The sequence below is a fragment of the Scleropages formosus genome, chromosome 17 (genome assembly GCF_900964775.1).
Source record: "Scleropages formosus chromosome 17, fSclFor1.1, whole genome shotgun sequence".
In the NCBI taxonomy this organism is placed as follows: Eukaryota; Metazoa; Chordata; class Actinopteri; order Osteoglossiformes; family Osteoglossidae; genus Scleropages; species Scleropages formosus.
In genome coordinates this window covers 17,783,346-17,805,084 of record NC_041822.1, presented here as the reverse complement: position 1 = coordinate 17,805,084, position 21,739 = coordinate 17,783,346, and the positions used below count along the sequence as shown (strand labels likewise).

The following is a 21,739-nucleotide window of genomic DNA, read 5'->3' as shown; positions in this document are numbered from 1 at the left end:
ACTGATACATATTATATAAAGACACACAGATACACTCAAAATCAAACATGTCTCTTGCAAAAGTATTTGATGTGTAAAGTATCCAGTCAAGGGAAAAGTGTAAGTTTTTATACAATGTTTTTCACTCACACCATGTGGTTCATTGTCTTAAATTAGATTGGCTCTGCCATACCGTGCAACAAGCTTGTGGCTCCCTTGGGAAAATGGGACAGCTGCAACAAGCTTGATGCACAGAGAATAGCTACTTCACATTCAAACAAGTGCACATTTTTGGCAAATTAATGGAAAAACAAAATGAGATCTAGGACAAATCCACTTCACCTGTCGATACATGCATTTTATTTACACCTGTGAACAGTATTTAAGGATGCATGAAGTACCGATTTTTATTAAGTTTTTCAAATTCAATAACTGACCCATATTACAAAAAATTAAGTTGTTGACTGGGAATAAAGATAACTTCCTCACCTGTACGTGGCTACATTATCTTGGTAAATTTCTTATCCCAAAAGAAAGTCTTCAAACAGCATTAGTTTATGAAACATATGGGATATTATATGCATGCATATAAGAAGCATATATTTCCATGTAAAACCAGCATGAAAATGTCATGTCTGTTTTTTACACATGTAGACTTTTATGAAATTTATCATGCTTAGCCTTTATGTTAAAATTGGTTAATTTCACCCTATTTCAGGTAAATGTTGCATGTTATGGATGTTACATGCAATTAAATTTTCAAAGTATAACTTTCAAAACACCAATTAGAAATCAAATACTCCAATACACACCGGTAACTGTGTTACATCAGTACACCGAACATATTTGTTGACCCCATAGAAACGTCATTGGAATACGCAGAAACACAGGCTAAACAAAGTATTTCTGCATGCCAACACATGTAACTTGGCAGTGGGAGCAAGGTCCACTTCTGAGCTTTCAAACTTTTACAACGTACCTGAAATAGCAAAGAAAGAACAGCAGAAAAGCTCACCACTGTAGCAAGACAATCAATATTCAGGTTTGGTAACATTTAAACTCTGTCGAAATTCCTAACATGTTCAAGTTAAATGCACAATTAGGAGAGGCATACATTTTATAAATGTGGTACAAAGAGGAGAATAAAGTTTAATAGCTCAGCTAAACTCTGTTTCTGAAACCAAGTTCTTAATGGTGATTTGAAGCTTGACATTGAGGGTGACTTTAGACAAAGGCACATTCTTAATGAAGGTTTTATGAGACAAAAGGCCAATTCAGCCCTTTTTTACAGCGCTCCTGAAATACACGAAAAGCCTGCATTAATGGATCTGACAGTTTGCTCTGGCTGTGAAACATTTTGCATGTCAGATTAGCTAAATGGTGCCAATCTACTCAGTATTTTAGAAGCAGTTAAGTGAACAGAGCCCAATGTGATGATACTGGCACAGACGCAGTTTGCCCCCTCTGCTTTCTGTCTTTGTCAATACTTTGTTTACTCCATTCTGCAGAAAATACTGGAATACTAAACTCACCCATCAAGTCACAAAAAAGAGCATTACACCAGTGTATTCAAGGGAATTCTATTTAGCGTTTCCTGACACTAAAACCAAACATTACTTCTACATCATCCTATGTTCCTCTGACTTCATGCAAACAGACACACAACATAGGAGCATGGTGTACCTACAGGGATGGAGCACTGTAGAACACCCCATTGGTTTTTCCAATTTGTGATGTTTCAAACTAATTGATCTATGTCTTGGGGTGCGGTGGTGCAGCGGGCTTGGCCAGGTCCTGCTCTCTGGTGGGTCTGGGGTTCGAGTCCTGCTTGGGGTGCCTTGTGACAGACTGGCGTCCTGTCCTGGGCGTGTCCCCTCCAGCACTGCGCCCTGTGTTGCTGGGTTAGGCTCCGGTTCGCTGCGACCCCCACTTGGGACAAGCAGCTTCAGTCAGTGTGTGTGTGTGTGTGTGTGTGATTTATGTCTATAAAGGATAAGTTTAATCTGTTCTGACTGAAATATTATGCATGAAATTAAGTGTTGACCATTTTGTGGCATTTTATTTTTGAGGAGTACAAGAAACAGTGATAAAACTAGTATATGAAAAAGCGCATTACACCTATTGTGATAATATAAGAATAAAATAATTGATGCAGTGATAGCCACTTAGTGTAAAAGACTACAACTCAACTGGAAAGGTTTCATAAAACATGTACGTTACATAACCACACAAGTGAAAATGTATTTTTCCACAGAAAATACTTACATCATTTAATATACAAGCATACAACCTAGAGCTAGACTTAAATATGTTTCAACGCTTTAAGTGGAAGTTGAATACTGTTCTATGTGATTTAAGTGAAGTTATACACAGATCAATTAAAATTGTCACATAATGGTGGGAATTACCTGTAGATTGCTATTAACCTAGTTAACTACATCAGATATCTCAAGGAAATAGTCAATTAATAAAGCCTGTAACACCAATGTGAGGACTACTAAATACTTCCTAATGAAATGTAATTACATCTTGATCCAACTGACAAACGACAGATTTTTCTGCCATGACAACAAAACATCGTTTTTTAAGATTTGATCAGAGACCTTACCAACTTCAATTTTTTTGATACTTTCATGTCTGAGTTGGGGCAATATCTTGTGTTCAGAGTGCATGTAAGTCAAATCCTGCTTATGTGTAAACATGCCTAACCAAGTAAGCAAGGGCTCATATGATGAAACATAGGACATTATATACAGGGTTATTCCAACAGATTTGGTTTTTTATTTTGCAGTCTGAAACATCTCACAAAATCCCTTGTTTTTCCATCCAGAGAAAACTATGAAGATCAAACAGCTGTCTTTGAGGACTGTCCGGACATTTCAACTGAATTTCATGCATTTGCCCAGAAAGGTCTGGCCCAGGCCACACAAACTGGAACAGGTGACATACCCAGGAGAACCCCTTTCTTCCAGACCCATGCTTCCATGGTGCACTGCGGTAGCCCTCTGCCACTGCTGTGGAGTACCCAAGAGCAAGTCTCATGCCATTCCACCTCAGCACATCCATCCAACAGGGCACCTCTCTCATGTCCAGTGGTTCCTCTCTCTCCTGTGACACTCACTATTTTTCAACGCATCTCATGTAGTATTTTTCCGGCACTTTTCTCCTTTTTGTGCAAATAGTTGAAAGCTAAATAATGATGGAAACAAAGCCAAAGAGTACCACAAATCAGTCTTTGACCTTTGCCAAGAACACAGAGCCATACGACGTTTCAGGGTCAAAGGAAATCAAAGGAATTAGTCAGGCAAAAACAACAATATCCACCCGATTAGAGTACGCTTCTTCTAAAGAGGATTTAAAGCTTAACTTTTAAGATTTACAAGACTTATGTTGAGGACAGACAGTAATTGAATAAGACATTTGCATAAGGATTACTGCAAAAGTTATAATTCATTTTATTTCATGCATCCGAAAGATATACATGCATAAACAGAGAGAAGAGAGAAAAATATACATGCTATGTTTACATGCTTTAATGTTTTTGTAAAGAACATCTGGAGAAAAGATGTTATTCACATACCTATCCTGCCAGGGGCAGGAGAGCTGTCCTCTCATTGAAGCATGTAAGCTGCAGTATTTCGCACAACACACGGTGACCCATTTGCTGCATACAGTGCACCACCAATGAATGCTGGGACACTGGAGGCGTCTGAGGTATTATCGAGAGTCGGTTTCACTGCAGCATCAGACAAAGGGTTCATCGCCCACTTTGAACTCCGCAACACTGGTTTTAAAGAGGTGCGCTCAGGTCATACTTACATCTGAGTGAAAGCAGAAATTTCTGTTTATTTTTCCGGGAACTTCTACAGCTATATTAGTACGGCAAGTAGTAAAGAGTTAAAATAAAGTTCCAGCCCAGTGGCAAGCTGTACTTGGTAAAAAATGCTTGAAACAGTGAAACATTTTCCAAAGCATATTTTATAATATAATTTACAACTTAACGTTCTACTTCCAGATATCTGTCCGTGCTCCTGCAGCATAGTTGCCAACTGTATATGGGCTTCAAAACACTTTTGAACAGTGTAGTTCAGTATCAGTGCCAGCTAATCAACCGTAATTAAAGATACTGGCAAGGCAGCTGATTTAATGTATTACTTTTAATACCAGAAAAACACTTGGAGAAGCCAATGACAGGCATAAGAGAGACTTGTGACCAGTGTGTTTCAGTTCAAATCCGAGAGGACAGGAGAGCTGACAATGTACCAATGTACCATCAAGAAAGGCACTTAAGCTGAATGGCTTCAGGTTGCACAGAAATGAAGTGTCATCAGAGTGTCTGTTAGACACACACTGCAGAAAGCTGTTCTGCTGTGAAATTCAGAAAGAATGCCATAACAAGACGGCAGGATGGCAAACAGAGGAGTGTACAAGAAATGGGATTTTAAAGTGAAATCAAGCAAATTCAAGGAGCCAGTGTCACAATCAAGACAACATCATAGCTAATGGAAGAACATCAGACACAAAGTGGAGAGGAGGTGAGCCCAACTGCTGACGTCGAATACAATGCAAAACAATACTGGACAACAGGGAACTGCAAAAAACAAACACTGGGAGAGAAGAGCAGTGACCCATATGCACTGACCTCACTATTTTTTTATGAAGACAAGGTGAGTGAGGGCAATAGACTCCAAGAAAATAAACCTCCCAAAGGAGATCACAGAAGCAGGGAGAAATAGTTAGGCAGATAAATCGGTTGGGTTCAACATGGAAGGCCATATCTAGGAGAAGTCTATCCAGTAAGCCAAGTTCAGAAGGACCTTAAAGGTGGTGGTGGGGCGGGGTTAGAGGTCCATGAGCCCTTAAAACCAAACCAAGATCCATGGGCAGGAAAAGTCTCATACAGGCAGAGGACACATGAAGGGATCCGAAACACCACGCTGACGTGGGGCAAGCAAGATGGGGGCAGATGTTGTTGGGTGCATGGCTAAATGAAAGCTGTTTCAAAACACTGATAAGTGCAATCAGCACGGTAAGGGAACTGAAAAGAGCCACCAGAGATTAACCAGATAGAGACAGAGGAGAATGGAGTGATCTGTAGTATCAAACAGAGCAATGAGATCAACAGTAATTAAAACTGAAGAGAGAAGTTGTGTAAACAGAAAGCACAGTGGCAATTCCAAATCCAGCAGGTTTTGACCACTTAATATCATTTATCACTGACTCTGCATATTTTATATACCGACCTTTCAATAGTATGTTAGCTTCTACCAATAGCCTACTGAACTGAGAGGGTAGTTCCTATCAGCGACAGATTTACATCAGAATCATCCTATCAAGGTCCAACTCGAAACCAGGTCCAGCTCATACCCAGGTCTGCATTTTTTTCTACTCCTTTTTCAGGTAGAGTATTAGATTTGCACAGCTCTTTCTGCCAGCACTGAGAAAACACTTTCTTTATAAGCTCCAGTATCATAATTATAACAATGCAATGCTCTAAAAACTGCTTGTAGTGCGGCCTGATTGACGTGTGCATAGCATTGAAGTCAGCTGGGACCGTGTTTGCTAAACACACAGGAAATCCCTCCAGTTCGGTTTCTTAGTCTCTCTGCCTCTTTCCCTCTACAGATCTTTCCTCCATTTTTATCCAGCTCTCTCAACTGTATCTATGCCTATCAGAAAAAAAAAATCAGTTGAAAGAAAGATTAACGCAACCTCTGCTGTAAAGACCAGCTGCACATAAAATGATTTCAGTAAACAGAACTGTGTGAATGTCTCTCCTACTTACGTCAGCCCTAACTTCTCGTTTTCTCCTATCTCATTACTGCAACACACACCCTTTATTCTCAGAATGTGCCTGTTGCCAACAGCACAACTGCACAGTGTGTCAACAGAGGGTCATAAGAACACAGAGGTGTCTCACTATCCGCCCAGAGTATTTCTCCCGGCCCTGGGGGAAAATTCTTTTTTTAAAAAATGTTTAAAAATACACACACACACACACACACACAAAACATGTATTCAATAAGAACAGACTATAAAACAGAATTAAAGAACATAATACAATGCATTAGAAGTGATGGGCAACTTCTGACTTGCACATCAAGGCCAATCTCATGTCCCATGAAAGGATCCGTCCACCTCGAAGCCATAGGTGCCAAAACAGAAAAATATGAAAATCTTTTTAATTTCAACACTGATATGTAATTTAAACTGAAAAACAACAAGGATGTCATAAATCACAAATCAATGGATGCAAAAATGGACGGGAAAAACACCTCCTACTCACTAGTAGCTTTCCTGCAAAAAAGATTCTTTTCCACTGTGTGTCAGTGAATCAGAGAGAAGGGGACTGAAATACAAAAGCACTGTCAACTTACACATCACTTGAACCGTACTGACTTCATACATGCAAAACACAAAACTAACACTACAAATAATCTATATTGATGATGAACAAGAGATATATACCAATACTTTCCCATCGATTTTCCTCACTTTAGAACCTGACAAGTTTTCCTTGGTTTCTTCTTATATAAATACAGCATATTGAATGTGTGTACCTAAGTGCAGAATAATGATGGAAGACCTGGATTTTTCCCTTTAAAACACATACCTGATGCTTTTATCCAAAGCTAGATTTATTTGGTAGAAACATATTTATCCAAAGTGGAAAAAAATTCTCTGACTGAAAGATCTTTTGATCCAAGATGTCAGTTTCACACTTTACCCAGTAAACATCTGGATATCTTACTGAAAAGACATGGAAAACATGAACCTACATCCTTCAGAGCATCAGAAGGAATGACTGAATGTAAATCTAAAAGCAAAATTAAGAAAAAATGGAAACTATTCTGACACTGTCATACTGGGTATTGACATAGTGAAGCTAATTTCTAAATTTTTGTATATATAAAACAGCATCTCAGAAATTTGGCTTGGGTGTCAGTATTAATATTAACGATGTCTGCATCTTTCCAGTAATACTGGATTATTATATGAACAACTCTGGATCATGACACCAACCCACAGAATTGTATCCAGCAAATTCTCTCCAACTTCAGTGTCTCTGTGCTACATTGTGCAGTCCCCACAGAGCACTCATTCGATTCTGTGTGCATAAAAACAAACTTTCTATTGTTATTTTTCCAACCCCAAATGTCCATCAGGCACAGGTCCAATTGGTATGCAGAACTGTGTCTTTGAATGCAGTCTCTTTCATCCAGCATGGGACACAGAAGAACACACACAGCTTTTTATGGATAAAACTGGGTGCAAGAAGCAAAATGACTGCTGGTAAACTGTGAAATAATTAAATTAAGTGAATCGGTGCCAGCATCATATAATGTTGTAATTAAAAAGGAAATAGCAGAAAACACAATGCTACAATATACACAGATATTACTGGGCAACATATCTGAGGTTTATAATTGCATTCACCAATACACTTGTAATGACACTTTACCTACTATGATCTGAACACTGCCCCAAAGATGAAAACACAGCTGGATTCCTGAGGCTAGCTGTTCTGCAGCAAGCCAGGAGGGAGAGCAGGGGATTATGGGATGGCTCGTCATGTATAATCTCACCGAGATGGCCATATGGGCTATGCTGTTGTCCAAGCTGAGCTCTGCCAAATTGTGCTATCCATCTGATCCACCAGTATATCACTCAGCAAATAATACAGTATCTTTTAGTACAGCATCATCACACTTATCAGTGTGACAACATGGAAAGTTGTTAGAGTTAAGAGGGTTTGTGACAGGATATTCAGACTTTCACCTTGAAAAGCATAAAATTTTCTAACCCAGTAAAATGGACCCAGTAAGTTTTGTCCAATTTGTATATCTGTTTGTTACATCTTACACAATCCCCAGGGAGCATTAAATGCCATTCTGTGTCAGGTAAAGCAAAACTTTTTAATTTTGTTTCTCCAGCCCTAAATTTCCAACAGGCAGAGATCCAGCTGGTCTGCAACAGTGATTCACTCTCTCACAAAAAGACACACCTGCCAAGCTGTCTGGTGCACACAAACAACAGGTCATGCCCTGCACGCATGGTTCATCCTCCTTCACCATCACATCATTACAGGCTTCACTCTGTGGTCTCCCAAAGGAGTGCAAGACCACCCTGCAGTGTACTGCACTGCGCAGTAGTGCATATCATGTCCTGTCACTTTCAGCACCAAGACCACCTGGACGGGAGACATCTGGCCAGCAAAATTCCCCTCAGCATAACACAGATCAGCAGGTCTATCACTAGCTCTATAAATGAAAAAAAAGTTATTTTTAACCTTCAGATATAAAGAGGGGGTAGGGTATGGGGGCTGCAGTAGGACATAACCCTGACAGCAATATAACAGTCTTCAAAGCATTTAGAGACAGCACCAGATTCATACACACCGTGCAAATCCTGCATTCAACCGGACAATTAACATCACAGTGTGCAGGACACAAAAGAAATGCTAATTCTGTCAACCAAACCTTTATGAATTCACAAAAGAGCTATTTCTGATAGTGAATGTGTGTTATTCTCCAGGATGGCTGCATATCCAGGTCAAATCTGATATAAATAAAAAAATGGCACCATTCGAGCTTCTTCATTAGGAAATCTAAAATTAAGAGAGAAGAGGGAAAGAAGAGCAAAAAGATGCATCCTAATCACAAATACCAGCTTGGGGGAAAAAAAAAAAAAATGTTCGTGACACTTATCCGATTCAGAATCAGACCCTCAAGCCAGGAAAACAAGACACCTGTCACGACGATTTTAGAAAAACTAGAAAATCAAAAAAAAGATCTCTGCGGATTTACTGTTTTCCGTTAAGGGCATATCAGTGTGAAACGGGTTGGCCTCTCCTGCTGCTATGTGCGTGATCCGAGGTCCGTGCCATCGCGCTCCTACAAAAATCGGGGACCAAAATAAATGTGAATAGGTTTGTGCAGCGGCCGGACATCTGCATGCAGCGCACGACGCGACGCGCGCAGGCTCTCCCCACAGCACGCGCTGCACCCGGCTGCTCCTAGTAATCAAGTAATGAACGCGGGACGCGGTGAGCGGGGCTCCGGGTTCGACTCGTCACCGACATCCCCTGCTCGGAGCCCCACGCACGGATGATTCGTTGGGAAAGAATTCGCCGTGGTGGGATCGCAGCGTGTTATATACTTTATGTTAAAAGCTATGGAATGAATAAGCTTTTTGTAACACACGTATTATATATTCTAAATTTTTCTTCATTTACGTGCTGAGTGTGGTCTTTTTATGCACATAAATAGAGCTAAGCGAAATCTTATTTCCTGGTGGGATTAGAAAATTTGAAAATACAGTGTCTTATGTAAGTGATCTCAAAAATGAAATGAACTGGCAAAGGAAATGGAATATTGATTTAAGGGAGAGAGTGGAAAACAGCCCAGCAACAGGTTTATATATTGCAAAGTAATAATGGCGATAATGGTTCCGATACAGTTCGTGGTGAACATGATGAGACTTCCGCGTATTTTGACAAAATCAGGGCTTTATGTGTGCGGTACCACAACCTTGGTGCGTAACCAGACACATTCTGAATGATTCAGGACATCTGATGTTTTTTGTCTTGAGTTGTATACTAAAAATGCGGGGTAGTTCTCACCTTCGAGAAACGTCCTGCAAAACTGGGAACATTATAATAATTTTAACTCAATCATGATGTGTGTGTGTGTGTGTGTGTAGATCAATGAGATGCATCAGAAGTGAGTGGGTCTGCTGTCCATTCAGTGAGCGCCTATGTATGTTGAAACATTGCTGTGTCCTCATTTTGAAACGATTTATGGTAATCAGCAACAAGTAGGGTGTCGAACCGTGTGGATTTTGGTGACCCCCCTGATTAAGGGAAGTTAAACAAAACCAAAGGCACACGGCAACAGCATAAACTGACCGTAACGGGCTGTGAGTTGGTGTGTATTCCCTTGTGCACATTAACTGAGAGGCCTGCGGAGATCATGTACTCTGCTTTTTTGTGATTCCGCAGTTTCCTTATAATAAATCATGTTATAGATGTATGAAGTTTATATATCTTTTTCACCATTGATTTTTTTTTTCTCTCCACTTGTCACCTTTCCCTCACTGTGCGTGTGTCCCACGCGCACTGACCCACTCGGGACGCCCGCTCCACCATGCATGCCACGCGACTACTCCTCCTCCTTGTCAACATCCCCGTCCGTCCGGTGCTCTACGTGAGCCCACACGCGCGCGCACACGCACCCGCCCAGAGGGCGGCGAGGGAATACACAGTGCGACACTGTCTGTTACGGCTGTGTGATGCAGCAGGCTCTCTTACCCCGACGCTCATTTCGGGAAAAAACTCAAAGCGCACAACAAAAATCATCATTTAAAAATGAGCCGTATTTGTCGGCACGTGTGTTTCACGTTTGCAACCGCCGTTCCGCCCTCGCGCCACAGTCCGCTGTTCTAGGAGGAACATTTTCCCGACATCTCCGCTACGCTAAATTCCCGCACCCGCAGCATCATCTCCCCAGTACCGCCCCCTCACCGCGTCGACCCGCAGAAATCACGCAGTGCCGAGACCACCTGTTCTCGGTCCGCGCGCGACATACGTGTGAACGGACGCTAAACCGCGGCACAAACGACGACGTCGACGCCGGCGCGAGCTCCAAACAAACGGTCTCCGCGTAGAGCAGCCGAAACGGTGCAACAGAACGGCGACAAAACCGCCTCAACGTCCCGAGTCATTCTACGAGGAAACAAAAACATAAAAATACCTCATGGTATTTAATTTATAACGTATACCACACTAACGCAGAGTGCTGCCCGCCGGTTCCACATTTAAAATACCATCTGTCTTATTCAACTTTAGCTTTTCGCCGTTTAAAAGTGCGTGACAGGATGGCAACACAAAGCTCGACGTCGACCGGGGCTCCACACGCCGCAGGACCCTTCTGGTTGTGATAAATATCGAATCAATGAACGTGTCATATGATATGAACATAACGTGTACATGGCACGGACGGATTCGGCGGCGCCGGCCGAGTGTGACTTACCGATGTGTATGATGGAGTCGGACAGCACCGACTTCCACCTCAGACACCAGGACGCGGCCAGAAGCAACACCGCCGTGGCAACTTTCATCTCTCCCGCACTTAAATGCCTCTTAATGTTGAAGTGGGGTTGAAAAAACGAAGATAAGTCTTGCGTGGGGACGTGTGCGTTTTTAAATCCCGTCCCCGGCGAACGAGTAGTTGCTCACAGGAGAGGAAACCGCTCCGAAAAGGGCCGTTCGTCCTTCTTCTTCGCCGCCGCCGCTTGCGCTTCGCCTCGCCTCAGATTTGTATTTTTATTTTTCTCAGAGTTGTAAGAGCTGAGACCTCCGGTAGCCCTGTTGAAAATCCCCCCTGCGCGTCAAACTCCTCCACAGTGAGCGCTCTGTCTCTTCTTCGCCGGCATCCAGCGCCAACTAATCCGACCCCAAACGAGCCCGAGAGGAGCCAAATCGAATGTGGACCGTTAGGAAGATCCCCGTTTTTTTTCTTCCCCTGTGATGAAGCGCGGATCCCTGCTGTGTGTCGTTACTGAGGAGGGAGAACCTCGCGTTCGAGCCTCACAGACCAACCATTCCGCTCAGCTCAAACCACGAACATCACGCAAGAGAGCAACTTCCATCGTTTCTAGGAGGGAAGAGAAAAAAAAAAAAAAAACAATTAAAAAAAATACAAGGAAGTTTACTAGTGGACGCGGCGACGGGTTCGATCGATGTTCTCGAGCGTGAACGCCAGGCAAGTGCCACGGACGGGAAGATTCAAGATTTCAGAAGCAATCCCATGTCGCGAGAAGCACCGCCGACCGTCGCGCCTCGTCTTCCTCCTCCTCCACACAGAGATTCCAGTGTTGGGAGCCCAGCAGCAGCGCGCGCGAGTCCAGCACGATTCCGCACGGCCGGGTCCGCGCGCGGACGCTCGCCAGCGCTCGCGAGCCAAAGCAAAGGTGCGCAGAGAAGGCAGCGGAGGGCTGGCTCGAGGAGAGCAAGGACCGCGCGAGCAGCATCGGCAGTCAGCCGCGCGGTGTCTCGAAGTAAATTACCTGAGAGGGAGGCGGAAGGGGTGCGCGCGAGAGGGAGGGAGAGAGAGAGAGAGAGAGGGAGGGAGAGAGAGAGGGGGAGAGGGAGAGGAAGAGGGAGGGGGAGTCTTGCAAAAAGAGAGGGAGGGGGTGCAATACAATTATTCGCGAGCTCCTCCCAGTCGGCTGCGACCACTGTGCGCCTCTTCCGCAGTGGACCCCACTGCAGCCCGGCGGCTCGCGGCTCCGGCTTCGGCTCGTGCTGTTTACGGGCGGAATTAAAAATCGATTGTGTTCCAAAACAAATCAAATGCGAATACATTTTGTCGCGCGCCGGGCTGCGTAGCGGAGCGCAAGGCTTCGGCTAAACCGGCGATGCTGTTGAAATACCGTAACGATCATGCATGTCCCACTTCTTCGTGTGAAGAAGGAGCGTATTTAAATTAAAGGGTAACGGACTGAATCTTGACGAGTTCACATGAGCGTTTTGAACTAAACACACACAGTGCACGGGGAGAATGCAATGCAGAGATTTTCTGTTCCGGGTCGCATATATATATATTATGTTTCCAAGGTCCGCAAGCATTAACCATTTGAGAGTGCGTCTAGAGCGCTGGAGTACTGGTACCTCGAAATTGCGAAGAAGATTTGGAAGGAAAAAAACACTGGAGACCTGTGGCTATTCCTTGGCCTTCACCAACTTACTAACTTGCCTGTTTTGTTTATTTCGAAACAAGTGTGTCATTGTCAAGTGCAGCGATCGCGCGGGAGATCAAGGCACGTGAAGAAATCAAAGTCTCAGATGCATTAGAGGGACACGCCGGGACATGACATGTCATCCCTGAGTGTGTGTCATCTCGCACGGAGACGGAGTAGCACTGCATTAGAGCGTTGCCCCTTAACCTTCATTAGAGAGCTGCTTTAATCACTGATGAGCCCGAGTCCAGCATCACTGCAATCGGAGATGCTGTCCTCTGTTGGCACGAGTCCATTTGGCACAAGGTGTCCAGGGGCCTCAGTATTTACATTTATTAATCTAGCTGACGCTTTTATCCAGAGTGACCTACAAGGCCTTCAGAGCAAAAATACAGCGGGTGGGAGTAAGTAATAACATTAAAAAAATCTGAATCGGTAGCATCGCACAGGTAACCTACATTAATGTGTGGATAATGAATTAATACAAAGATGAAAGCATCAACAAAAGCGTGCACGAGGTATAACATGCCTGCTGACTTAATGCATGCATATTATTAGCATATTTCTCTTAAACCACGGTTTTTAACTCGGAGTCCACAGACTCCTTCGTGGTCCGTGGATGGGCTTCAGGGAGAGCAGCTTGCGCTGAAAATTATACTGTCTAAAACTTAAAAATAAAATGAAAATGTTACTACGGCATAATTCTGCGTGGATCAGTTCTGGTAATCAAGTTTCAGTGCAATCTATTTCTCCAAATTATTTGATTTCCTGAGATGAGTCCTTAGTTTCTATCAGATTCTTTAAAGCAGCCTATGGTGTAGAAAAACGCCGGGAGCCTCTCTTTTCAATAAAACACCAGTTGTTGTGCGGCACAAACGTTCCAAGGCCAGGGGCGTGTTGGGAAACATAGCACGGGTCTAATTAAGCATTTTTAAAGGAGTACAGTTGCAATCAAGTGATTCTCATCAATGAAGTAACTTGTTTGGTCCTGTCTATTAGTCATGGAAATATGGAGAATCATCTGTTAAAACAGTCACATTAAGTGATTTTTTGGGACCGAATGTTGATTTGATGGTTCAGTGTGCTTCGGGGGAAACTAATCGCAAGATGTTGCGTAACAGCAGCATATCGAAATGTTGTGGAGTGGTTTTCAAGTGATTATGGTTGGTTGTGATGTGTATTTCACTGTGCTCAAATTCCACTTTTGCAAAGTGAACCTTTCTCTAAGGAATATTATATTGCGTTGCTTATTTATTTAGCAATAATATATTTTATTTGCTTAGCTACATCGAGTAAAAAGCTTATAATTTCAGCAATCCACATATAGTGGACATTTTGGTGAAGTGATTTAGATTAAGTACTTTGATCAGCAGTTCACAGCAGTTCCTATTCGAGGATTCTGGCTACAAATCCAGGTCTTTAACCAATGACCCAGCTCTGTGATGGAACCTCAGCATGATCCAACATCCACTAAAGGATAAGGTTCATAACAGACCCACCGACACCAGAACCAAGAAGAGAACCTCAGGCGTCTCTTCTCACCTTAGTGTATGTCTCTGGACTAGGTAAGAGGTACCTGGAATAATAAATGCCTGCTTTCTACTCTGGTGTCTGTAGGATCCACAGGTGAGGGACAGTCCAGTCTTCCTCTCCATTGGACCTATGGTGTGTAAAGAAAACAACTAAACTGGCAGGAGATGGTGCAGCACATTTACATTTATTCATTTACATGTTAATCTAGCTACATTTATACAGCTGGGTAATTCCACTAGAGCAATTGAGGGTAAGGACCTTGCTCAAGGGTACTATGTGCACAGGTTGGAGTCAAACCTACAACCTTCAGGTGCAAAGACAGCAGCTCTATCCACTATACTACCATCTTTCCCTATACACCTTGGCATCCTGACTTTTATAAATCAGAGAATTCCACAACAAATTTACCCTTACTACACATTATGGAAGTTTTAAACAAAACAGAGGATTTTGTACGAGGCATATCGGGCGCTATCTAAACGTAAAACAATGGAACAATCCATTTAGCCCCATAACAGCTGTTCGCAGCAGCCCTCATCTATCCTACTGACACTCTTGTTTCTGGTTGTTAGTGATGTAACTGGGGGATGGTAAGCTCTCTCCAAATGGTCAGATGTGAGTCTATCAGTGGAATCCAAAGTGAAGATGAACACACACACACCTACATTTGCACTGAACAGCCCCAATACAAGATTCTAGAAAGACATTAGCATAATGTGGAATTCCATAGCCACTGAATAACACCATGAGCTTTTTGGCTGTTATCAAGCCACACTGACTGCGGATCTTACTTAAGATTAGCTGCAGCGAGACATATATCAAAGAACACTACAAGCTTTGGCCCTCATGCTAGATAGCTGCAGAAAAACAATCTGAGTCAAGGTTAAAGTGAAATAAACTTCAGAGCGTAGTATTCTGTAGCATAAAAAATTACTGGTCGCAACAAAATCAAGTTCAGTAAAAATTAAATCCCAAAAAGACTGGTAGTATCAATGTGCATAATAAATAGCTTACTTGTGTAGACTAAAGAAAGAGTGTTTAATGGAGAACCTAATAAAGAACATTTTCAAAACCATCAGAAATACTAAAAGAGACATTCTGCTGAAAGCAAGGAATTACAGCTATAGTCGTCTAATTATATAATTACAGCTACTTTGGGGTGTTGGACTTTTCTCCCACTACTTAAGAAAAGCTTGTGAGGAAAGCTTTCGAATACAAAAAAATGCTCTCCTCAAAGGACGTTTGATTTACTGTTTTAAATTTGTATCGACTTCAAATTAGGCTATGCGTGAATAAGGAACGTAATTCTACACTGAGTCTAATTGAAGGCTTCTAGGTTCATTAACAACTGTTATATGATACAGCCTTTCACATGTATTAAAAAACTGCTCCGTGCGCACACCGAGAGACATCAGGGCTACCCGCTGCGTCACTGTGCAAGTCACAAAAGCCGTTGAAAACTAAACACAGTTCAGTCCCCAATAACTACGAAAGCGAATTCTAATAACAGTTCGCAGCATTAGCCTTTATTTCGAAATACGTGTTGTATGCTAATTGAAACACCCGAGACGAAGAACTATGAGTAGCTGTAGGATACAGCCTGGGGAATGTCGGCGGAAACATTGCAACATTGCAGCAGAGCGTTGCTTTAAATTAACGGTGTGACGATGACATGTTTTAGGGGGGTCAGTACTGAGCGAAGGAAGGGAGGACTCTAAAGCTGCTTTTTATGACGTCTGAATGCTTAAAATCATTTTCATTATTAAGTTGCTGCTTGACACATGTACCCAAAGAAACTTACAATATATGACCTATTTAGACAGCCGAGTACTTTTTCTGGAGCAACTCGGAGTAAGTAGCTCTCACTCACGGCTACTGCAGCAGGGAGGAGGGTGTGGGGCTCAAACCGGCAAACGGTCGGCTTAGAACTTATAGAAGCAAGAAGAAGGCCGCGTCCCGGACCTGTGCGCTCACTTCCACGCCTTTGTGCGTGCGGGATTAAATTCACGAAAGCAGAGAAACGTCCTAAAGCACAAAAACAGATTAAATTATTTTCCACTCTCTCAGGCCTGAAAACATCTCGGTTTTGGAAAATGAGGTGCGGAAGATAATTGCGTGCAGATGATGATGATGATGATGTGCGATGCGTATGGACGAAGGGAGCTTTTCATCGGTCTCCAGGATAAATCTCGAAACCCGCTTACATTTCCACGTAAGGAAAGACCCGAAACATCTCGTAAATGAAGCCCGGAACTGATATAATAAGTAGACGGAGGAAGGCAGGGGTGTCGCTCGGTACAGTCGCTGTCGGAAAATAAAGCGCGACAAACGCATGCACGCGCACGCGCCATAGTGCGAACACCCCGAAATTATTTTAGAACTGATTGCAGTGTGATGAATGAAATGCCATTTTGTGCTGTAAAACAAAGGTGGTTACTCAAACCGTACATCGAACTCATATCCTTGGAGGTAATTAGACGAGAGTGTATGAAAGCGTGTTTTATTTCCGCAGCTCTTTCCAAACAAAGAGGTAGATAACTGAAAGGAACCGTTTTATTATCTTCCACGCTGCTCGCTTCCTTCGTATGATGTGTCTGGCACGAAAGGCTGATATATATTTACTTGCAGTGGTTGTGTCTCTTTTTTCATATCTCGAGGGTTAAGCAGACCATGGTTTGATCAGCAAGGAGATGGGAGACGATCAAGAGAACCACACTAGTCGTGCGGCGGTAGGAGGCAGTGTGTGAAGTTTGCTTGTAAGCACAACGTTAACATTTGGTCTTTGATAATTACATTTCGACTGCAGACTTGAGATGACTCAAGTAATTTGCAATAAATGGTTTTTTTTCATGAGAGGTACACTGCGGAAGTTAACATCTGATCAAAACATGACTGTTACCAATTAAGTTTAAACAATATTGCATCGCTAAAATTTAATTTTCTCATAATGCTGTCACATAAGAACGCTGGCTCGGATGTTCCAAGAAGCGATGTCCTGAAATGCACCGAAGCGAGTGTGTACGGGGTCTCATTTCTGAAGGGAATACGTTTAGAAATAGTTCCTTCCGATGACCCCAGAATTATGGTCAATGTCACATATGCTCCTACGATGACCGCATAACACGGGGCATCGATACTATTTATCGGACACCTTTCAGAACGTACGGATTTACACGTACACTTCACATTTTTACACTTTCACACATTCATACTCAAAGACATTTACTAAAGGGGTTAAGGATTAGTATGCTGCTTAATGCCCCTCTCTGGATTTCAATGTGCGGTAATCCAATAACTACACGCTGTTGCCCCCAGGATGCCTGGGAGCTCAGTAGAAAAGCAGTGCAGAACGTGTGGATTATCAGCTCCTCGCCTCAAGTTCGAGCGCGGGATGTTCAGGGGAATCCGAGGCCGACCGAGACCGACGGTCCGAGGTGGAGGTGCGAGACGCATCTCCGATGGACGCGGGACAGTGCCGTTCAAAGAAATGGGTCACGCGCGCAAAACGACTTTCCGAACGAATGTTCTTTAACCTCATCCATTTGTACGGCTGGGTATTTCAGTGACCTAATTCAGGTTAAGTCTGCTGCTCGAGGGTACAGCTGGAAAGAGCCGAACCTCCGGAGAGCGGAAGCGGCAAACTTTTTCATCCGAACTTCAATCAGAATTCACCTTTTTAATTATTACATCACCTGCTGTTTCATTGTTCAGTACAACGAGAGAATTTCATCCGGATAGAATGACCTCAGCGGCGTCCTCACCTCACCCGACATTACTATGCTATACTTACTCTTCATCAGATTTTTTTATAGCCGAAAAAACACTTCCGCTCATATTCATGTGTGTTCCTTCGGCACTTTTCTCCAAAGCGACACACAGCTCAGAGGAAAAGAAAAGCACATTTCATTAACGGTCGAGGAGACGCACATGCGGCCCAGTGGGTTGGACCACGGTCCTGCTGCCCGGTGGGTCTGGGGTTTGAGTCCCGCTTGGGGTGCCTTGCGACGGACTGGCGTCCCGTCCTGGGTGTGTCCCCTCCCCCTCCGGCCTTACGCCCTGTGTTGCCGGGTAGGCTCCGGTTCCCCGTGACCCCATATGGGACAGGCGGCTCTGAAGGTGTGTGTGTGTGTGTGTGTGAGACGCACATGCAGACGCGATTCTCAAAGAAGAGTCAATTTGAACATTAGCACAATTTAACCAGTAAACATTCCTAAAACTGTACGTAGAATTGGTAGAGAGTGTTTCTGGGGCAACGGCTTCGGTTTATTCTCCAAAAGTTTTTAAATTTCATGTTGTTGAGGAGCACCGCAGCGTAGATACCCAGTGCAGAGTTGGTAGCGGACTCGAAATCGACACAAGCAGAAGTAATAACTTTTGATATCGATAAAAGAGGTTCTTTTGCTGTGCTTTTATGAACCTGTCTATACAGAGCAGGGACTAACAGAGAGAAGTAATAACACTTATCTTCTGACAAAGCTATCAATATCAGCAGCTGGAAAGGGGGAGATGTTTAATGTAGAACATCTTTATAATTTTAAAGTGCTTTTCCTGCGTGTGTTCTATATAAACACGCACACACAGAGTCGGAAACAGCAAGTACGGGCAGTGATAGTCCAACGGTTGTTGTTATGCCTTCCATCTTGGCTTGTAATCACTCTCTTGAAGACAATATCTGGAAGTCACTACGTCGGCTCGCATGGTGTCTTACGCATAAACCCATCCGAAGGACATCTTGGCACTTGCAGGATTTAAATCTTCCGCCTTGGTGTACACGCTTTTAACACGAAGCCTGTCTTTTGAAAGGTGTCTCACTGCATGAAAACAAAAGCATCTCTGGTTCTGCTTGGATTCTGCTGAGATTCTCAAGTGCCCATGAGTTCCGGAGCAGAGTGCTCTCCTTGAAACTCCTTTAGTAAGGGCCACCGTTCACCAGTTATTGTAGATGCCCTCGGTCATCTCCAACCGCAGAAGAGCACCTTCGTCTTGGCCTTGTGTGCCTAAAATGATGAGAGAGCCCTTGGGGAGAGGGGGATGGCATGGATTTTTGGTTACAGGGCAGTATTTCCCAGCGAAACACACGCGCCCCTCCCCTTCAGCCCCCACAGAGCATCCACGGTGGCGGGGGCTGAGTTCAAGAGCTCATGCAGCGCTTCTGAACCAGTCAGGGGTTTATGGAGCTGGGCCTTCAACCCACATCTGCCAAAGTATGAAACAAACACCTACAGACAGCTCTCCTTTAAAGATCAGAGCGGCGCAGCCCGCGTTACCTTCGCCACCGGAGTTTGCCCGGTGTCTCCACAGTCGGTCACGTGTCGCTACGAGGAAGATGCCGGACTGCGCGGAAGGACAGTCGGCGACGCCCCATTAACCGCCATGATTGGATCACGGGGGCGATAATAAGCGTGTCTGCGCAGAGGTCAAAAACTCCGCGCGTCTCCCTCCCGTCGCAGAAGGGACACGGCGCAACTCGCAAAAGCCGAACCCCACGTGACATTGTCACTGCTACGTGCGACAAGCTATTTGCCAGAAAATCACGCAACCCTGGCCGTTCCAACAGCGGCGACCGGTTCGCAGGAAGCTCGGCAAACTCGCTCGCGTGCCGTTTGGTCGAGGCGGGTGCGAGGCGAACGAGTCGGTGTCCGCAGGAGGCGTTGCGTCACGGTCCCCCGGAGCGAGGGCCTCGGGAAAGCGGCGGATCCCGGCCCGTCCGCGGCCCGGTCTCGGGGGGACGCCCGGATCCCGAAGGGCACTCCGGGCGGACGCTCGGGGACCGACTGCGCCGCTACAAAATGGCCTCCTGGGGCCGGCGCACAAAACGGCATTCTTCGAGAAAAATCAAACTGATTTCCCATTCGCACTCTATCAGTTCGAATCTGTTTTGAAATGTGTTCGCAGCACAACTATCACAAGCCATATGTACCCACTTACGCTGCAAATGTGTCATCACCCAGGCACGCAGTCTGCAATTCAGTGCTATTTATTACAAGTGTGCAGCTGTGAAAAGGTTAGACGGTATGGTGGGGTGGAAGCTAATTATCAATGTTTGTTGATAAATTATGTGTTGTTGAGAAAGCTACTGTACGCAAGCAGCAATTGGTCATAGATCATTTCTGAAACTACATTTTCATCGGGGAAGCGGATCACGCGATTAAAAAAAAAAAAAAAAACGAGAGAGAAAGTACTGACGGGTGAATTATATCACCTGCCCTGCGCTTTGCGGAGCTGCAGCTGGACTCACGGGGAAACATGTGCATCGCGGATGCTTAGAAGAGCTCGGCTCCATCACCGTTCGCTCGTAGGACGGGGAAGGTCGGACGCTTTTTGACCATCTCCTGCTCTGCGTGTAGTGACGTGCGTAGAGGTGAAGAGGTGCACCGCCACGAATCGAGCGCTTCCAGGTAAACGTTCGCACGGCGGATCAGACTCAGACTCGGTAACGGGGTGTTGAATGTCGCTGAAGGTTGCGCGGAGGGAATCGAGAAGTGTGCTTTTAATGTAATATTAAAATGAGCGCTACCGCCCGGATCATCTCGCACGGAGTTACCGTTTCTGTAAATGGGCTTGAAATCTGTGCGCGCAATATTATATTGTGTGGAATAATTTTACAGACAGTGAATAATTTATAAAAGTGAACAAACATCATCCTGAAGCTGAAAATTAGAAAAGAAAAGCACTCTGGAGTCCCCCCCCGGGAGTTAATTTGACAGAACTTCAATTTTAAAGGCCCTTTCAGCTGTGCTGTATTGAAGCGGTTGGATGTGTTTTGAATAAACTCTCTAGAGGGGCCAACCTAAAATGTGCACACGGGGGCAATATTCAAGGGATTTTTGGAGCTATTACATCATTTTTAGATCCCAGAAATAACAAAAACAAAAAAATGAAGAGGATAAAGAGATGCCCCTCATGGCTAATTTACTAATGCTGTTTTGCTTTTTTTTTTTTATTTTAAAAGTACTAGAGCTTCACAAAATTTCTTTAAACTTGGGAAAAAGCTAGACAGAAACAAAATATGAATGGCACATCTGTGATAAAAGAGTGTTGGAAGAAGCACACCACGGAATGCCGCTGTTCCTGTGCGTAACTCCTCTTGACAGGCAAACTCTGTATGTTTGCTTTTTAAAAAAAAAAAAAATCGCTCCCACCTCAGTCCCGTAATATCTCCTAACTTCGCGCTAATTTCACTCAGGCCTTAGAAGTTAACCTCCGTGCCGTCCGCAACGCCTCTCTTCTCGGAAAACGGACAGAATCCGCCTTTAATGCGATGCGTTTCGGAAAACGAGAAAGTGATTTGGACCTTACAGCCCATAGACTACGGAAGCGGAGGTCATGCAACGCACACTTTCATCCTAAATTAGAGCCAAAATGCCAAAAGGGGGAGGGGGGTGCTGATTCATCGCTTCGGTAGCCATGAAAAACATCCCATTCCAGAGTTCTGCCTCCAAATTGTACACAAGGGAGAGGAGATCTGAGAGGCTTTGGCTCTGACAGC

At 44.0% G+C, this 21,739-nt stretch overlaps 1 protein-coding gene across 1 annotated transcript in view; it reads right to left on the bottom strand.

Annotated features, from left to right (window-relative positions):
• The window catches only part of grid2 (glutamate receptor, ionotropic, delta 2), a 351,265-nt gene that overhangs the window by 327,153 nt on the left and 2,373 nt on the right, over positions 1 to 21,739 (bottom strand). The window contains exon 2 of the mRNA XM_029259349.1: positions 11,010 to 11,633. Coding sequence (XP_029115182.1) covers positions 11,010 to 11,097 — 88 coding nt within the window. The 5' untranslated portion in view covers positions 11,098 to 11,633. The remainder of the gene's footprint in view (positions 1 to 11,009; positions 11,634 to 21,739) is intronic.